We start from the raw sequence: 19,199 nt of genomic DNA on the forward strand, positions 1-19,199 counted from the left end.
CTGCAACCCCATGGACTGTGGCCCACCAGGCTCCTCTGTCCATGGGATTCTCCAGACAAGAGTGGGTTGCCATGGCCTCCTCCAGGGGACCTTCTCAACCCAGGGATTGAACCTGCATCTCCTGCGTTGCAGGTGGATTCTCTACTGCTGAGCCACTCAGCAGTAAAGCCCACAGGTACAGAGTAAGTACCCTTTATATTTTATTTCCTTTTATTTTAAAATACTTATTTATTTATTTGGCTGTGCCAGGTCTTCATTGTGGCATGCAACTTTTACCTATAACTAGTGAAATTCGTGCATCTTCTATGTTATGGGCCTTACGGGATTCCTTTTGGTTACAGATATGTTTAGTATTGCATGTTTATCTGTATCATGTTTCTATTTTTTTTTATTTTATTAATTTGTAGGCAGCCTAGATATATTCTGAGCTTCCCTTGTGGCTCTCAACTGGTAAAGAATCAGCCTGCAATGCAGGAGACCTGAGTTCAATCCCTGAGTTGGGAAGATCCCCTGGAGAAGGGAAAGGCTACCCACTCCAGTATTCTGGCCTGGAGAATTCCTACAGTCCATGGGGTCGCAAAGAATCACACACGACTGAATGACTTCCATTTTCACTTTAGATCTATTCTGGATATGGAATAAAAATTGACTCATGTTTTAGACTTGGACAAATGGGTGGATTATGTGCTAATTTAAATAGATGGAGAAGGATAATATAAAAGTGTTAGGAAGAACATGAAGAGTTCACTTTCAGACAAATTCGAGAAGCTTTTAAGCCATCTGAGAGAACAAGTCTGTGTTGCAGAGATACATTTGGGAGTTGTCAGGTTATTGGTGGTATGTAAACTGATAGTGATGCACGTGGTTATCTCCTGAGAATTTGGGTTGACATGACAAGAGCCCTACAAAATTACACATTTGGAGAAGGAGGGTCCAGAAAGGGATACTGAGATGAAGGACCAGTAAAACAGAGAACTAGAATTGTGTGATATCGTGGAAGCTGAGAGAGGAACGTGTACCTTCCCCCACCCCCAATTTTTCCCCGCGTGTAGTTTCATTGCACGGTTGAACCCTAACTGCTCTTCTATTTGGAATTTGGATTTATTTCAGTGCTTTTCTATTATAAACTATACCTTGGTATATATATATATACATACATACATATATGGAGAAGGCAATGGCACACTACTCCAGTATTCTTGCCCGGAGAATCCCATGGATGGAGGAGCCTGGTAGGCTACAGTCCATGGGGTTGCTAAGAGTCGGACACTTACTGAGCGACTTCACTTTCACTTTTCACCTTCATGCATTGGAGAAGGAAATGGCAACCCGCTCCAGTGTTCTTGCCTGGAGAATCCCAGGGACGGGGGAGCCTGGTGGGCTGCCGTCTATGGGGTCGCACAGAGTTGGACAGGACTGATGCGACTTAGCAGCAGCAGCAGCAGCAGCAGCATATATATACATACGTACACACACACATGCCTTTTTTTTCTTTTGGTGGACATTCTTTATTTATCCTTTTTCACCACTCTATTTGCTTTGGATATACATATATATAATCCCATGGACGGAGGAGCCTGGTAGGCTGCAGTCCATGGGGTCGCTAAGAGTTGGACATGACTGAGCGACTTCACTTTCACACCTTGGAGAAGGAAATGGAAACCCACTCCAGCGTTCTTGCCTGGAGAATCCCAGGGATGGGGGAGCCTGGTGGGCTGCCATCTATGGGGTCGCACAGAGTCGGGCACGACTGAAGCAACTTAGCAGCAGCATAGGTAGACATGTATGCCTATTTAAAAGCTTTTAACTATAAATTGCATGTCATTTTCTAGAAAGGTTGCCTTCATTATATTCCCACCAGAATGCGTTTGTTTTTTCTTCTCTATTCTGGTGGTGGTTGAAAAAAGTGGTGAGAACCAGATGATGCATACCAACATTTTTAACGGTTGCCAAGTGTGCCACTGTATTGATGTTCATCATTTATCTAACTAATTATATTGTCCTGTTTTGGGTATCATAATTAGTGTTGCAATTAATACTTTTTAAGCTAAATTTTCTTGCTCAGTCTTAACCTGTTCCTTACGATAAATTCCCAAAAATGAAATTGATGAATCAGAAGTATTTGCATTTTTAAAGCTCTGCACATGCATAGATAAATCACCCTCCAGAAAGCCTATGCCCGGTTCCATCAGCAGGGCATGGAAAGGTGAATCCCTAGTCCCTGGGAGTTATTTGGAGAACTACATCCTTAATTGCTTCTACCAGGGTGAATACACCAGTAGACTATGAGGAAGCTTTGTTCAAACACATTTTTTTTTTTAAAGAGTAGATTAAAAAAAATTCATGTGGGATCTTATTTCCCTGACCAGGAATCAAACCCTCACCCTGGCACATTGGAAGGGTGGAGTCTTAACCACTGGACCTCCAGGGAAGTCCCTCAAATGCAGTTCTTAAACAATACCATTTTTGCACATGGCACTGGGATTGAGCACACAAATCTGAAAGGAATGTTTTTTTTTTTGGCTGCGCCAGGCCCCTTGTGGAATTTTAGTTGCGACCAGGGATTGAATTTAGGCCATGGCAGTGAAAGCACCAAGTCCTTAACCATTGGACCACCAGGAAACTCCCTGATTGACTCTTTATTCCAGCTATGCTATCTGATCTGCGGTCTAAGAATTAACTTCCAACAGCATTGCGTAAGCGACCAAGTCATCAGAGACATCGGAGAGCAAAGAGGATTTTTGTAGCCAGTGGCTTCAAACCACCGTTGATCTGGTGTAGCCATGGGATCACTTTGAAAAGGCTTTCTAGGTTTGAAATCACCTCAGTTGAAAGTTGTCTCAAAACCAGCAGAAGTTTTATGAGACTGATTCACTCTGGAATCTAGCTGGCATTTCCCGTTTTGTGGTGACCTAACGGTAATGGCATAGTCAATAAAGCAGAAATAGATGTTTTTCTTGAACTATCTTGCTTTTTCCATGATCCAGCGGATGTTGGCAATTTGATCTCTGGTTCCTCTGCCTTTTCTAAAACCAGCTTGAACATCTGGAAGTTCAAGGTTCACGTATTGCTGAAGCCTGGCTTGGAGAATTTTGAGCATTACTTTGCTAGCGTGCGAGATGAGTGCAATTGTGTGGTAGTTTGAGCATTCTTTGGCATTGCCGTTCTTTGGGATTGGAATGAAAACTGACCTTGTCCAGTCCTGTGGCCACTGCTGAGTTTTCCAAATTTGCTGGCATATTGAGTGCAGCACTTTCACAGCATCATCTTTCAGGATTTGAAATAGCTCAACTGGAATTCCATTACTTCCACTAGCTTTGTTCGTAGTGATGCTTTCTAAGGCCCACTTGACTCCACATTCCAGGATGTCTGGCTCTAGATGAGTGATCATACCATCGTGATTATCTGGGTCGTGAAGATCTTTTTTGTACAGTTCTTCTGTGTATTCTTGCTACCTCTTCTTAATAGCTTCTGCTTCTGTTAGGTCCATACCATTTCTGTCCTTTATCGAGCCCATCTTTGCATGAAATGTTCCCTTGGTATCTCTAATTTTCTTGAAGAGATCTCTAGTCTTTCCCATTCTGTTGTTTTCCTCTATTTCTTTGCATTGATTGCTGAGGAAGGCTTTCTTATCTCTTCTTGCTATTCTTTGGAACTCTGCATTCAGATGCTTATATCTTTCCTTTTCTCCTTTGCTTTTCGTTTCTCTTCTTTTCACAGCTATTTGTAAGGCCTCCCCAGACAGCCATTTTGCTTTTTTGCATTTCTTTTCTTGTAGGTCAGGAAGCAACAGTTAGAACTGGACATGGAACAACAGACTGGTTCCAAATAGGAAAAGGAGTACATCAAGGCTGTATATTGTCACCCTGCTTATTTAACTTATATGCAGAGTATATCATGAGAAATGCTGGACTGGAAAAAACACAAGCTGGAATCAGGATTGCTGGGAGAAATATCAATAACCTCAGATATGCAGATGATACCACCTTTATGGCAGAAAGTGAAGAGGAACTAAAAAGCCTCTTGAAAGTGAAAGTGGAGAGTGAAAAAGTTGGCTTAAAGCTCAACATTCAGAAAACGAAGATCATGGCATCTGGTCCCATCACTTCATGGGAAATAGATAGGGAAACAGTGGAAACAGTGTCAGACTTTATTTTTCTGGGCTCCAAAATCACTGCAGATAGTGACTGCAGCCATGAAATTAAAAGACGCTTACTCCTTGGAAGGAAAGTTATGACCAACCTAGATAGCATATTCAAAAGCAGAGACATTAGTTTGCCAACAAAGGCCCATCTAGTCAAGGCTATGGTTTTTCCTGTGGTCATGAATGGATGTGAGAGTTGGACTGTGAAGAAGGCTGAGCGCTGAAGAATTGATGCTTTTGAACTGTGGTGTTGGAGAAGACTCTTGAGAGTCCCTTGGACTGCAAGGAGATCCAACCAGTCCATTCTGAAAGAGATCGGCCCTGGGATTTCTTTGGAAGGAATGATGCTAAAGCTGAAACTCCAGTACTTTGGCCATCTCATGCGATGAGTTGACTCATTGGAAAAGACTCTGATGCTGGGAGGGATTGGGGGCAGGAGGAGAAGGGGACGACAGAGGATGAGATGGCTGGATGGCATCACTGACTCGATGGACGTGAGTCTGAGTGAACTCCGGAAGTTGGTGATGGACAGGGAGGCCTGGCGTGCTGCGATTCATGGGGTCGCAAAGAGTCGGACACGACTGAGCGACTGAACTGAACTGACCTGAACGGTAATGGCAACCCACTCCAGTGTTCTTCCCTGGAGAATCCCGGGGACGGGGGAGCCTGGTGGGCTGCCGTCTATGGGGTCGCACAGAGTCGGACACGACTGAGGCGACTTAGCAGCAGCAGCAGCAACGGTTCACCCAAACAGGTTCAGTTCTCGTTGAGACGAATCCTGTAGATGCTTTTGATTTTTCTAAAATAAATAAATAACAACAACAACAAATGACAAAGTCACCGACGTGTCCGCAAAAAGCAAATATTTGGATCAGGGTCCCTGCAGACGCCAGATTCATAGACTAGCACCGGAGTCCTGGCGGGAGATGTGAGAGCGCTGACTAGCTGGGTGTTCAGGTCCCCAGGGCAGTGGAGCCGGACAGCGGGGAGCGCAGTTCCGGGTCACCGCGGAAGGATCTCGCCACTACCGCAGCGGCGAGAGGACCAGCCCCCCGGGCGCCGGCACCAAGGATGCGCCGGCGCGGGACCAGCCAATCCTTCTCTCCACGAAAGGAGGGGCATGGCCCCGATACGGGGCGTGGCATGGCCCGGATACGGGGCGTGGCCTGCGACGGCGTCGCTCGGATCGTGGGCGAGACGAGACAGGTGTTCCGCCTTCCGAGGGGCTACTTCCGGATCCGGTGGCGACCGCTGGAAGGGCCGAGTGTGGCGGCGTCAAGCTGGCTGTCGGGAGATCTGGCTGACTGGCGTCTCGCGCGCGCGCGCCCGGCGATGCTGGGGGGCGTCTCTGGGGCCGCGGAGCACGAGGCGGAGGGCGACGCAGCGGGCGCTGTGCCCGCGCCGCCCGCCATCGACTTCCCGGCCGAGAGCTCGGACCCCAAGTATGATGGTGAGGAACACGGAGTGCGGCGGCCTTCCCCGTCCCCGTCCGCCTTCATCCTCGGGGCCGGCAGGTGGCTGCGAGGTTCGGCCCAGGACCTGGACAAGTTTGGCTGGATCCGGGCCGGAACGGGGCCAGCGGTGCAGTGTCGAGGGCGGGCGGGCCGTCTGGATTAGGAGAGCTCGTATTGAAACAGTTGTCTGCAGCCCGCTCGATCGTTTCCCTTTCTGCTCCGCGGTTTTCCTCTGCGGGCTCGGGGCTACCGAAGCGCCCGGTTGTTTTCCCTCTGGCTGTTTTCCAGCTCCTGAGCCCCGGGGCTCAGGTGATGCGCTTGAGCGTTGCAAACTAGTCGACTGCAACTTGGCAGACCCTATGCGCTGAGCAGTTTGGGTTGAGTTTTCATGGTAGCTTCTCTTTGTCTTTTGGTTTACTTTTGCTTAGCTGAAGAGTTCTCATAGTGAAACAGTAAGGACATAATTCTCTTCTATTAAGGAAGAACCCCAAGTTTTCTTGAAGCTTTTGGTTACTAGGAGATAGGGCGTAAGTTCTTCAAGTGGTTCATAAAGCGAGGGTGCTTATAACGTTGAGTCTAACCAGTTCAAAATATCTAATATATTAATGAAGGTGCAGTAGGCTTTTCAGTGGTAACCAGTTGTTTGGGCAGTTTTTTTTTTCCCCCCTTCTTTTTTCTTGAACATCAGGGTGATACCAGAAACTTTTCCAGAATTGCAGTTGATGTCAGAAGGGAGGGTGGTTTGGTGTGGACTGTTTACCTTGCAACATTTGTAATTGCTTGAGACCTTGCAGACATCAACATAAGGATTTGTAGTGATCATGACAGCGGTATAATTTTGAGCAGAACTAAGATTAAATAGGGGCCCAAATGGAGCGTATGATAGGTAGTAGTTGTTTGCTCTACTTAGATATTGGATAACTATAAAAATAGTTTAAAAATACTTTAAAAGTTTCATTTTCTCAGTAAATATATTGATGGTGATAGTATAGGTATCGCTGTTTTGTAATCCAGTAGCAAAAAATATCCCAAGTGCTCAGACTGTATTTTTTTTAGTGGATGAACGTATTGAAGAAAATTGAAGTATAGTTAATTTACAGTGTAGCGATAATTTCAAGTGTATAGCAAAGTAGCTCAGCCATATATATATATATATATATATACACACACACACATATATATGTATATATATTCTTTTCCATTATAGGTTGTTACAAGATATTGAGTATAATTTCCCGTGCTGTAAAGTAGATCCTTGTTTATATATAGTAGGGTTTATGGTCATTTTAAAAATAAAATTGTGCCATAAATGAAAGAATCATTGATTCAGGAAGGTTTTTACTTTGTGGTAGTTCAAATAGAGTGATTATAGAGAATATACGTTAAGTTGAAGCCTGAAACAAATATTATTAACATGTTGCAGAGGATTTAAAGGTGCAAGCTGAGTTGAAAAGGTCTTAATTTATTCCATAAATTCTTCAATTTTCACCCTTATTACTACCTACAATTCTTGATAAAGAGAACAAAAGGAGACTGGGATAGTGATTTAGGTAGTCTCTTAACATAGGATGGTTGTAAGATAACTATTTTTTAAAGGAAAAACTGATTTTTTCCCACATGTATCATATTCTAGTAGCTCAGTAATATGTAAAGCATTATGTCAAAGCCCCTGCTGTAAACAGGCAAGTCTGTTCTGTAACACTGTGATAAGGTTTTCTGCACACTGAAGATTATTCTTGAAGGGAGTGATCTTCGATAAGCTTCTAAAAATTTCCTTCTCCTTTGGTTACTCATGATACTGCTGTGTTTACATATTGCCTTTTCTTTCACAGAGAAAAAAAAGAGAAGCCTAGAATGTCCAGACATACACTGTCTTTTTATATGAAAGGTTAGATCTGTGAGAAATCCTAGTTTAATTTCTTGATGTAAAAACAGAATAGGTAGATGACTTCTCAGCAGGTGTCTGTGTTGATGTGAGGAGGTCACTGCGCCCAACAGTGGTAGCATTAGAAAAGTCACAGTCTGGATGGAACTGGCGCCTGTGTCCTTTAGCAGCTCGAGTAGGGATTCTCCTCAAACCAGCATCATCAGTCTTTGATCAAAGTTTTTGCATGTTTTTTTCCCCGCCCCTGTGGAAAAGCTCGAATTAGAAGGAGGGCCGACAGTAAACCTGTTGTCAGGCTCATTAATTTTTCTTCTCTCATCTGACACAGGTATTTCCAAAGTTTTACCTCTGATTAATCCTTCAGAGTCTTTAATTTGGATCATACTTTCCTCAGGAGGTTGAATCAGATGATTCCTTTCCTGTTTGTCTTACTCCCCTCTTACTTGGCAGAATTCTAGAACTCTAATTCACACTGGGCCTGGATATTTCTTACTCTTTCTGGAGAACTTGACCTCACCTTTCCTTTCAGCCTCATACCTCTTCTCTGGACCATAACTGAAGTGAGAGACTTTCAGCCTCCACCTTCATTTCCTGTCAGTTTTGCTCCTTCCTGTGTTTGGGTGTCTGTCCATCATCTTTTTAAAGTTGTCACTTTCTTATTAGGTTCAGTTGACTCTGATGAGCAACTGTTTTTTTGTTTGTTTTTAATTAAAAAGTAGAATTTTCTTATCATAGAGGATAGGGATAAGGGTGTATAGAAGCAGAAAACACTCCTAAAAAGAAAAATCTCACCACTGTTGGCAATTCACTACTTAAAAAAATTTTTTTTCACATTATAGATTATGTTGAAAAGGTAGAGAAGTCTGAAGAAGAAACTAAAAAAGCCAGGATCTCCTCCCCCAGAAGTTACTGTTTGTGATTTCCATTTACAAACAGTATGTTTTGGTTTAGCTAGGGACAACTTTTTGGGTGAATTTTGCATTTAAAAATATTTGTCAAAGAAAGGTATTCTGAATAGATTAAAGATTTCTATCAGAGCCCAAGATAAGAGAAACCTAAGTAAGATGGTAGGTGTTGCAAGAGGGCATCAGAGGGCAGACACACTGAAACCATACTCACAGAAAACTAGTCAATCTAATCACACTAGGACCACAGCCTTGTCTAACTCAATGAAACTAAGCCATGCCCGTGGGGCAGCCCAAGATGGGCGGGTCATGGTGGAGAGATCTGACAGAATGTGGTCCACTGGAGAAAGGAATGGCAAACCACTTCAGTATTCTTGCCTTGAGAACCCCATGAACAGTATGAAAAGGCAAGTGCTGCGATTCATGGGGTTGCAAAGAGTCGGACACGACTGAGCGACTGAACTGAACTGAACTGATGATAGAAACATTGTCTGAATAGGATAAAAGTTTAGAGAAAGCATCGGAAAATTTAAAGGCATAAAGGAAGGAGAGGGGAAGGTCCCGTTGACTCCCGTCTCTGAGGAGACCTCACTGCTAAGAATTTGCTGTTTCTGTTTGTAGTATTTCCTGAGAGGTGCTGTATACAGGTAGATGCCTAGACACAAGCGGTCAGACAGGCAGCCTGTAAACCGCTGCTCACTTAATCTCACTCTTTGTAGCTCCGTCCATGTGTCATTGAAAGCACAGGGGCAGAGGCTTTTGTCTGTTTTGATCTTTCTATTCTTTTTGTGTATATAGATCAGTATAGCCATAAAATAAATATACTTTAAAATCGTGATCATAATAGTCTGATAAGCAGATTGCTTTTTAAATGTGAGCTTATATTAGCATTTTCTTGTGATAAATTAGCCTTTAAGAACGTTATTTTAAGATGATCACATTCTGGACTATCATTTATTTAATCTTGGCTGTGTTGTTGGAAAATAGGATTGTCTTTTTTTTCTAACCATTAGAAATAACACAGGGTTTGACCTCTATTTGATATCAATATTCATAAATCTTTGTTAATACATGATTATCTCTTTAGAATAGATCCATGAAAGTAGGGTTTGTTTGGTCAAAGAAAACATTTTTTTTTAAAGTTTTGATATGTTTTGCTAAAATGGTGACCAGAAAGGTTGTGTTGGTTTGTATGAAACTGTCTTGCCTCATCTTCATTAGTGTTACTAATTTATGTCCTGCTGCTTTTTTTTTTAATTTTTATTTTATTATAGTTGATTTACCAGATTGTTTTAGTTTCAGGTGTACCACAAAGGGATTCAGTTAAACATGTACAGATACATTCTTTTTCACTAGAGTTCCCTGTGCTATACCAGAGGTCCTTATTGCTTGGCCTACTTCTTTGACTTGCTACCTTGTTATTTATGATTATCTTTCTATATAGGGCCATTTATTGATACAACACCTACATAGTATTCTATGTATGCTGCTGCTAAGTCGCTTCAGTCCTGTCCAACTCTGTGCGACCCCATAGACGGCAGCCCACCAGCCTCCCCCGTCCCTGGGATTCTCCAGGCAAGAACACTGGAGTGGGTTGCCATTTCCTTCTCCAATGCAGGAAAGTGAAAAGTGAAAGTGAAGTCGCTCAGTCCTGTCCGACTCTTGGCGACCCCGTGGACTGCAGCCTACCAGGCTCCTCCATCCATGGGATTTCCCAGGCAAGAGTACTGGATGTAACTTAGCAAATTTTCAGTGCTTTAAGGTGTTGCCCTGATCACCTTGGACATAGGTATTTGCTGTTTTCTTTATTTCCTTGGTTTATCTTTCCAAAAGTAGAATTGTTGGGTTAAGGTTTGCACGTTTGAAATTCTACAGTGTATTGCCAAAGGTTGTAGACACTTACCCCTTGGGTTTGAAAGTGTCTAGTTTTCTGTGCTCTTAACCATACTAAGGATTCCAAACTTTAATTACCAATCTGTGGTTGCCAAGGGGAAGGGTTTGTGGGAGGAATGAAGTGGTAGGTTGGAGTTAGCAGATAAGTTTTTATATTGGAATGAATAAACAAGGTCCTTCTGTATCACACAAAAGAACTGTATTCAATATCCTATAATAAACCATAATGGAAAAGGATGTTAAAAAAATATATATATATGTATGTCTGACTAAATCATTTTGCTGTATAGCAGTAATTAACCCAACATTGTAAATCAACTATACTTCAATAAAAATAAATTTTTAAAAAGTTACCAATCTGATAGCACTGTTTCCAAACTCTGGTCCTGTGGTTATTTTACTGTGTATGTGTTATACACGGAGAAGGCAATGGCACCCCACTCCAGTACTCTTGCCTGGAAAACCCATGGACGGAGGAGCCTGGTGGGCTATAGTCCATGAGGTCGCTGAGTCGGACACGACTGAGCGACTTCCCTTTCACTTTTCACTCTCATGCATTGGAGAAGGAAATAGCAACCCACTCCAGTGTTCTTGCCTGGAGAATCCCAGGGGCGGGGGAGCCTGGTAGGAGGCCGTCTGTGGGGTCGCAGAGAGTCGGACACGACTGAAGTGACTTAGCAGCAGCAGCAGCAGTGTTACACATACTCTAAGGTCCTCCGTTTCATAATATATATGTATTACTAGCTATGTTAAGCCTGTTTGAATTTTAACTGTGCTTCATTTTCTTACTAGCGTGTAAGAGCTCTGTATAAATAATTGTCGCCTTTTCTTTCTTGACACATACAGTACAGATTACTGTATCTGATTTTGTGATTCGTGTTTTAACTTGAAGATACCTTTATATAGAGACGTTTTTACATGGCACATTTTCCATTCTTTTTCTTTCTCATACTCAGATAATAATTATTCATTTAAAATGAATAGCACATCGCCATTCATGCAGGTCTTTTTTGAGCCCACCTACAGGTCAGAGAGGAAATTGGTGAATGAACTCTCAATTTGAAAAACCTTGGCTCTTCCAGGACCTTCAGTGGTTTATAGAGACGCTCGGAGCAGAGTGTTTGGGATGGGGTTGATTTTGTTAATAGAAGGTATAGGGTACAATGGGCCCCGTTCTGCAGAGTGTTTCCAGCTGATTGGGTCAGCAGTTTTTGAGAGTTTGAAGTACCTCATCTTTCCTCCAACAGCTCCTCTTAGCAGGTTTCACTTGAGTTAACCTCTCCTTCCCATTCCTAGTATTTGAATTCTGGCTAGTCCATTTCTTTCTTATTATCTCTGGGACTTGTTCTTCCCTCCATGTTTCTTCACTTAATCCCTCTGCTAGGCTCATCCTGACTTGGTGTTGATGGTCGCGTGCCTCCTTCCAGGCTCCCCGTCATGTGTCCAGAACAGTTTCCTCCCTGTTTCCTGCATTGTGATTTTGGCCTATTAAATGATGTATTTAATAAACGGTGTGCGAGAACTTATGACCTTCTGCATTGTCAACTCAGCTGCCGGCTTGCTCTTGTTTAGTAGATCAAGGATAGGCTTGGGAGTTTGTCTGAGATGCCTGCTTGCTTGTTCCTCAACCTCTGAATGAGGTTGGCCTCTGCATCTGTAAAATGGGAATGGTCACATAGGGTTTCATGAGGACTAAATGAGATCGTGCATATAAAACAGCTGGTCGAAATGTATGTAGCACACACTCAGCATAGAGGTTCCGTCATTCCTCCCTTTCCTTTTCTTCACAGCCAGACTTCTGGTACCCCTGGCCGGAAGTAAGCCTGTTCCTGCTTGTTTGCTTGCTGAAAGATTTATTTTCCATTTATTCATCGCTACCTTTGCACACATCATCACTAACCAAAACTTCCTCCTTGCCTGCAGTGGCCTCTTTCTGCCAGTGCTTCCAGACTTGCAGATTTCAACTCAAAGCTCAATTCTAGATACTCTGTCTTTAACTCCAGTCCCCTAAACTAATGTTTTGCTTTTTATTTCCTTAAATTTAAGTGGAGTCTTTTACTAATTAGCATTTGCTTTTTTTTTTTCATTGTGAGACATGCTTCTTCTTGTTCAGTCGGTAAGTTGTGTCCCACTCTGTGTGACCCCGTGGACTGCAGCGTGCCAGGCTTCCCTGTCCTTCACTGTCTTCTGGAGTTTGTTCAAACTCGTGTCCATCGAGTCGGTGATGCCATCCAACCATCTCATCCTCTGTCGCCCCCTTCTGCCCTCAATATTTCCCAACTTCAGGATCTTTTCCAATGAGTTGGCATTGGGTGGTCTTCCCATCAGGTGGACAAAGTATTGGAGCTTCAGCATCAGTCCTTGCAGTGAATATTCAGGGTTGATTTTCTTTAGGATTGGCCGGTTTACCATTTCTTAAGTTTTGTTTTCCTGTTTTCACTTGCAGAATCTGATGTTCCCGCAGAGCTCCAGGTGTTGAAAGGACCCCTGCAGCAGCCCACCTTCCCTTTTGCAGTAGCCAACCAACTGCTGCTGGTTTCTCTGCTGGAGCACCTGAGCCATGTGCATGAGCCAAACCCACTTCGTTCCAGACAGGTGTTTAAATGTCAGTAAGAATGAATTAACTTTGGTAAATAAAACTTGTACAAATTCTACGTTGTTTAATGCCATGGGTCTGAGAGGCAGCCTGTGTCTAAAAATTTGAAATAAACCTTAATAATACTTCTTGTAAATTTACTTTGTATTTTCCTTTGGGTAATTCCTTATGAATGTCATCGCTGGGAACTCCAAAAAAGATTAATCACCATAAAATTGGGTGTATCTGAATAAATAAAAGGTAGGTCTTTTTGATTTACAATGTGATAATTCATAGAGTTTTCGAAGAAATGTTATGGTTTAGTTGGTGAGCAGACACATGAAAATCCCAGGTACTGATTCTGAACCTGTTCTTGACCAAAGCCCTGAAACAGTTGTGACCAGTTGTCTTGACCCTCTAGCTGGGTGTCTTAGAGTTCACTTCTGACACTGTTTCCCTGAAGTTCGAGTCAGCTCCCGCAGTTGAAGGGCTTAGTCCACAAGACTGCCCTCATTTCAGATGCCAGTTGCAAGCAGGAGGTCCCTGGGTGCTTGGGTTACCCATGCTTGTGGCTGACTTGGTTCCAAATTGGGCTAGAGAATTTGCCGTGACAGCTCACAGTGCTCAGGGAGACACTTTATCGCTGGCCTTCCTGATGAGTGTTTTCCACATTCTTCTTACAGTGCTCTGTCAGACCTTTATCAAAATGGGGCTCCTGTCGTCCTTTACCTGCAGCGATGAGTTCAGCTCGTTGCGGCTACATCACAACAGAGCTATTACGCATCTGATGAGGTCAGCTAAGGAGAGAGTTCGCCAGGTAAGCACTGAGAAATAAATGTACTCGGTGTGTGACAAAAAACATCCTGATTTTGAGAGAACTATATTTTAAAACATTATGAAAACCTGATTTTAACGTGGTGTTTTTTTTAATATGTAACAGGTTTAATATTAACTTTGTTTATTCAACAGATATTTATTGAATAGCTATGGTGTGTTAGGCTATCTTCTAGGAGTTGGGGTTCAATCCCTGCCCTCAGGGAGCTTATGTTCCTTGAGGAGGAGGCAGTAAACAACAGAAAAAGAAAAATACACGGGTTGTTAGTTGGTGGTGTTAAGAAGAAATATCAAGGAGTAGAGGGCTTAGAAAATGTTGGGAGGTGCTGTGTGAACTCTACATAGCGTGTCAGAGTGGGCCTTGCTGAGACGAGAGGCAGGAGCTGAAGTTGAGGACGGCCATGCAGAGGGGTCTCAACCTGGTCTTTGGGTGGCGAGAATATAGCTTTTTCATGAGTGATCTTTCAGGGAGAAATATCTTTAATTGCAAACTCTTAAGTGATCTTGAAAAAGCCATTGGATGGGTGGGTGTATTTTTTTAAATGTTAATTTGAGCATTTGGGAATAGTCATATAACATTGAATTTTGGTAGATTCCTTATTCCATGAAATTTTCAAAATGTTTTTTAAAAAATAATTTTTTGATTTTAGGGTCCTTGTGAGGATAATTCTCATATCCAGAAGATCAGGTAAGTGTTGAATAGTTTTATAACTATGTAAGAAGTAAACTGATTCAAAAGAAATCAGTATGGAGAAGTAATCCTGAATTAATCAGAAATTAGTATTGGGATTAAAAATAATGTAGTTAGGGTAGTTCATGAAAGTTAAAAGCTTTTTAAGGTTTCTCATTCTCTTTTTGACCCCCTCCCCCAATTCTTTAGGGATTCTATAAGCCCCGCCCTTAATTCAGAGCACTGACATCAGTCCCTGTCAGGGGAACACCACTGAATTTCAACTTCATGTAGGAAATGCTAGTTTAAAACCTATAATTGTTCTGAACCATTAAGAAATTTAAGTAGATGTGTGATTGCGGTGGTGAGGGTACTCCTGGACGTTGTTACCATCCACTGCCATCGAGGGTGCCAGCTGGTGCCTGCAACCTGCTGAGTACAGGTGGACGACCCTCGGCTCCTCCGCAGTAGAGCTCCTGTAAGATGCGCTGGTCAAAGCTTCTAGCAAATTTGGATCCGTCTCTTCAGTGCAAGCGTTGAACACGCCCGTCTCCTGAAGTTGCTGTCAGAGGCACTTCTCTTCTCGCCTCTGCACTGTGTTCCTGCTCCAGCTTCAGCAGCAGACATCCCAGGATGTGAGAGCTAGAAGAGACTTGAAAGGTGATCCCTTCCATGGATGATAGATTATTCCAGGGAATCTGCAGTGGAGTCAGGAGTTTCTGGTTCTTGGTCCAGCTGCCATGTGCACATCTGACTGACTTCTGACCCCAGGTTTGGATGTCATATTGTCTGCTTCCAGAACAAGGATCTTCGCTATACATCGGGACCCAGGCCCCTCTGACACCTCCTGAATGAGAAGCGATATTTAATAAAACAATTTAAAATTTGTAATTCAAAAAAAAAAAAAGAAATTTAAGTAAATTTGTCACTGAACTCAACTAGTCAGCTGCTGCCTGTTAGTCATCTTTAGAATTCCTGTTTTAAAACAATAATAATTTCTAATTGGAATACTAATTGCTGGTAAAATACTTAAAATTAAGTTAAAGTTATCTCTGCTATCTCTGTTATGCTGTTGATTTGCTTATTAGTAGATGCTTTCTTCATAGAGAATGAAGAATTTCATTTTAGCTCATCCTTTCCAAATCATTGCAGCTTAGTGATAAACGAGGTTTCCCAGGACAGTAATATGGTGAGCATGACCTATCTTAGAATGTTGTGGTTCTCATGTTTTGGTATTGACTGACTGGTTATGTTTAACTTTCAGAGCAAGGGAAGTAGCCTTTGAAGCACAGACTTCACGTTACTTAAATGAATTTGAAGAGCTTGCTGTCTTAGGAAAAGGTGGATATGGAAGAGTATACAAGGTGGTTTTCTACATATTTGTTCTGACTTCCTACTCTAAACAACATGTTGTATTTGAAGATGTTTTCATTGCCATTTTAAAGTGCTCAAAGGAAATTTCCAGAAATCGTGTATTTTCTTTTATTAAGATTTGTCATTTGTTAGGGACGTGGGCAGGTTTTAAGTTTTTCCTAACTACGTTGGGTGATTTAGGGGGAGTCTGGAAACCTTTTGAGTTCTGTTCTATGGTTAATTTTTATTTAAAAATGTATTACTTGAAACAGTTATTTATGCTGCTGTTTTTCACAGAGCTTTTTTGCGAACATTCCCATTCTTCAAACATAGAGCTTCTAGGAGTTGGGCTCTCAGTCCAACTCTCAGAACCACGACATTCTCAGACTTGAAAAAGCTTTAGTCTGGCTGACTATGGCTGACTTCCCTCAATGTAGTTAAGAGGACTCATGTCTGTAGCGTAATTTTATCTCTTTGACTAGTTTGGATTATCTAAGGTCAAGTTGAAAAGAACTGTCTTTATTTAGTTGGAATTTAATGGTATAGTTTACTTTGTCTTTTCATCTACTTTTTAGGTCAGGAATAAATTAGATGGCCAGTACTATGCAATTAAAAAAATCCTGATTAAGGGTGCAACTAAAGCAGACTGCATGAAGGTATGATTTAAAACATTTACTTATTTTGAATAATTGAGTATTTAGGCCCTTTTGAAAGAGTTTGTGTGTGTGTGTGTGTATTTGGCAAATAGTAGGTGGTATGGATTAACAATTTACTAAGAATGTGTTACAGTAAAATAAACATCAAGACTTAATTTCTTTATAGGCACTTCAGATTGACCACATTTCTGGGTCATTGCTGGGAAAGTTAATTTTTTAAGTAAACTGTTTATATATAACATGTAACAGGCTTGTTAGGAAAAACACAGATGCTCAATTCAGGTCCAGCTCCTCCCTGACATGCTGGGTGGTCCTGAGCAAAGGACCTAGTCCTCTAAGCCACTTCTGTCTCTTGCCCTTGAAATAGCGCTGACAAATATGGTTTATTTACCTTGGAGGGCTGGACTTGTAGGAATGAAATGAGAGAATGATTATGTATGAACCATGAGAAGTGTAAAGTACCATATGCATGTAAGGTTTTAGTTGCTAAACAACTGCATTTTTCTCCCACAAAAGTATCCCCATCATTTTAAGATAGTTTAGATTCCTCGTAGAGAGGGAACAAGTCATATTTGACACCATAAATATGTAACAGATTTGTTAGTAGAAGTCAGCTCTGAGTGTGTTTCTTCTCCAGGTCCTGCGGGAAGTTAAGGTGCTGGCTGGTCTTCAGCATCCTAATATCGTTGGCTATCACACGGCCTGGATAGAACATGTTCACGTGGCCCGCAGGCAAGGTGAGTGGCTTTAGGAGACACAGTTGAAGGGCTGGTGAATTTTGGCCTACGGGCCACATCTGGCCTGCTTCTCTTGCGCATCCCACAAGCTGATATATATTTTTTTAAAGAGTTAAAAGGAATCAAAGGAAGAATATTTTGTAAAGATTATGTGAAATTCAAATTTCATTGCCAATAAGTAAAGTGTGTGAGAAGCCAGGCTCACAGGAGTGCATCCTCCCCGCTGCTTTGGCACTACAAAGCAGAGTGGCATAGTGGCAGCAGAGCCCCCCGGGGCCCACAGAGCCCGAAATGTTTACTGCTGGGCCCTGCCCAGTGTGTTCACTGAGCCCTCGTATAGGTGAACAGCTCTGTTTATCTTTCCTAAAATCCACCAGTTGTTTGACTCAGCTCGATGTATTTGCATTTTGCCAGAAGGTCATGACGTTTTTATCTTGTAGTCTCATTTGGTACGAGTTACATATCTTAGCACTGCCTTTGACTATAAATTAGAAAACTGAGCAGCTTTGAAGACTCTTCTTTTCTCTTCAGCCGATAGACTTTCTCTTCAGTTGCCGTCCCTGGAAGTGATCTCCGACCAGAAAGACCCCAGGTACGTGGGCTGCTGTGTCCTTTCCTGTGGTACACATTAGCTTCCTGTCACCTCCTTGGGTTGCCTTTTGCAGCCAAGGAGCTCAGGAGTGTGTTAGACTTTCTTCTTGTTTATTTTCATTACAAAATGTTAAACTGTTTTCTTTCTCCTCTCAAGTGTTTCCTGTCAGTATTTTTAAGTGATTACTACTGCTAGACAGATTGGCTGTCTTTTTTGTTAGTTTACCAGTAAGATATACATACAGTCTGGAAGGAACAGTTGAGGTAGTACTCTTGACCTTTTTTAACATTGATTTTTATCTTTACTTTTTTCTCCCCCCTGCAGCGCTCAGTATGATGTTAAAAGTGATGGAAGTAACAGCTCATCCATTATTTTTGCCGAATTCACCTCAGAAGAAGAAAAATCCTTACAAGAACCTGGTGTTGAAAACAATCAGAATAATGGCTTGGTGAACTACAGCTCCAGGATAGTCGCCAGAGATGCTGGTGACTTTGAATCATCACTTGAGCTCCGCGAAAGTGAGGTGGCTGATGGATCTTCCAGACCCATCGTTGGGCGTCGGTTGCCGCTTCGGCATAACTCTGACCCGGAGGAGAACTTCGCATCCACTGAGGAATCTTCTGAAGAAAACCTCAACTTGTTGGGGCAGACAGAGGTCGGTACCTCTCCCAGGACCTGCTGATCTGCTGTTTCCCAGTGATGATGGTGTGGAGCCCTGTGGCTAGATCCGGCGGCCCCCTTCCCAGGCTGGCTCCCTCCTTGGCTTCTCCTCCCCGCCTCTCCCATAGCCCTCCTGCCCTCATGGTCTGCCTCTTTTCTCGTGTCCCTCCTAACCCGCGGCCCTTGTGTTTGGTCTCCCCTCCTTCCCTCAGTTAATGCTCACCCTTTCCTGACCTCCTTGCTCGGGCCCTTTCCTTCTCTAGACATTTCATATGTACACCTCAGAGTAGGAAGTATCTCGCACGCTCTGTTTCTGTGGTATGTTAGCTTCATACTCTCAAAATGTATTTATGGAGAAAGATTTTCTGTCTTTTGGAAACTGACTTTAGAAGACCGTCCTAGCGGGGTCACCTGGTCATCTTTCAGGGTCTTACTACACTAATTAGGGTTCCCTTGATAATGCTGGTGAGACTCCCATGTGCTCAAGTAACATGAACAGGGTCTAAACATAATCTGTTGTGTTGGGATCATAAAACTTTAGACACCATCCATATATTCACGTAGAATTAATTCTGGCTGTCCAGGAACATGAGGCTCTGTACATGTGTTTTCGATGAAGCACAAAATTTTGAGTAGGTCCCCCTGAATTTTAAAGGAGTTGAGTGTGAGGGACTTTTCATCAGAAATCCTTTCATTGCTCTATAATACATTTGAAAATCTTCCTGAATGGGCTGCAGTGAGCTTAATTGTTGCTTACTTTTTTCTTAGACAAATGGTTAATTTCCGTTCCAGTAAAGTCAGACAAAGCGTGTGTATACTCTGGGGTATCCATAAAGTGGTG

At 42.5% G+C, this 19,199-nt stretch overlaps 1 protein-coding gene across 6 annotated transcripts in view; it reads left to right on the plus strand.

Moving 5' to 3' along the window:
- The window catches only part of EIF2AK1 (eukaryotic translation initiation factor 2 alpha kinase 1), a 35,978-nt gene that overhangs the window by 3,823 nt on the left and 12,956 nt on the right, over nucleotides 1-19,199 (plus strand). The window contains exons 1-9 of one of the 6 annotated variants that reach the window (XM_025274524.3): nucleotides 127-182; nucleotides 12,728-12,910; nucleotides 13,540-13,673; nucleotides 14,341-14,378; nucleotides 15,625-15,724; nucleotides 16,289-16,369; nucleotides 17,007-17,106; nucleotides 17,638-17,698; nucleotides 18,023-18,353. In XM_025274524.3, the coding sequence (XP_025130309.3) occupies nucleotides 13,563-13,673; nucleotides 14,341-14,378; nucleotides 15,625-15,724; nucleotides 16,289-16,369; nucleotides 17,007-17,106; nucleotides 17,638-17,698; nucleotides 18,023-18,353 (822 nt within the window). In that variant the 5' untranslated portion in view covers nucleotides 127-182; nucleotides 12,728-12,910; nucleotides 13,540-13,562. Of the gene's footprint in view, nucleotides 1-126; nucleotides 183-5,309; nucleotides 5,595-12,727; nucleotides 12,911-13,539; nucleotides 13,674-14,340; nucleotides 14,379-15,624; nucleotides 15,725-16,288; nucleotides 16,370-17,006; nucleotides 17,107-17,637; nucleotides 17,699-18,022; nucleotides 18,354-19,199 lie in introns of those variants that run through there. The other 5 variants (XM_025274522.3, XM_025274520.3, XM_025274519.3 and 2 more) reach the window with 5 other exon arrangements.

Source organism: Bubalus bubalis, chromosome 24, assembly GCF_019923935.1.
Source record: "Bubalus bubalis isolate 160015118507 breed Murrah chromosome 24, NDDB_SH_1, whole genome shotgun sequence".
NCBI lineage: Eukaryota > Metazoa > Chordata > Mammalia > Artiodactyla > Bovidae > Bubalus > Bubalus bubalis.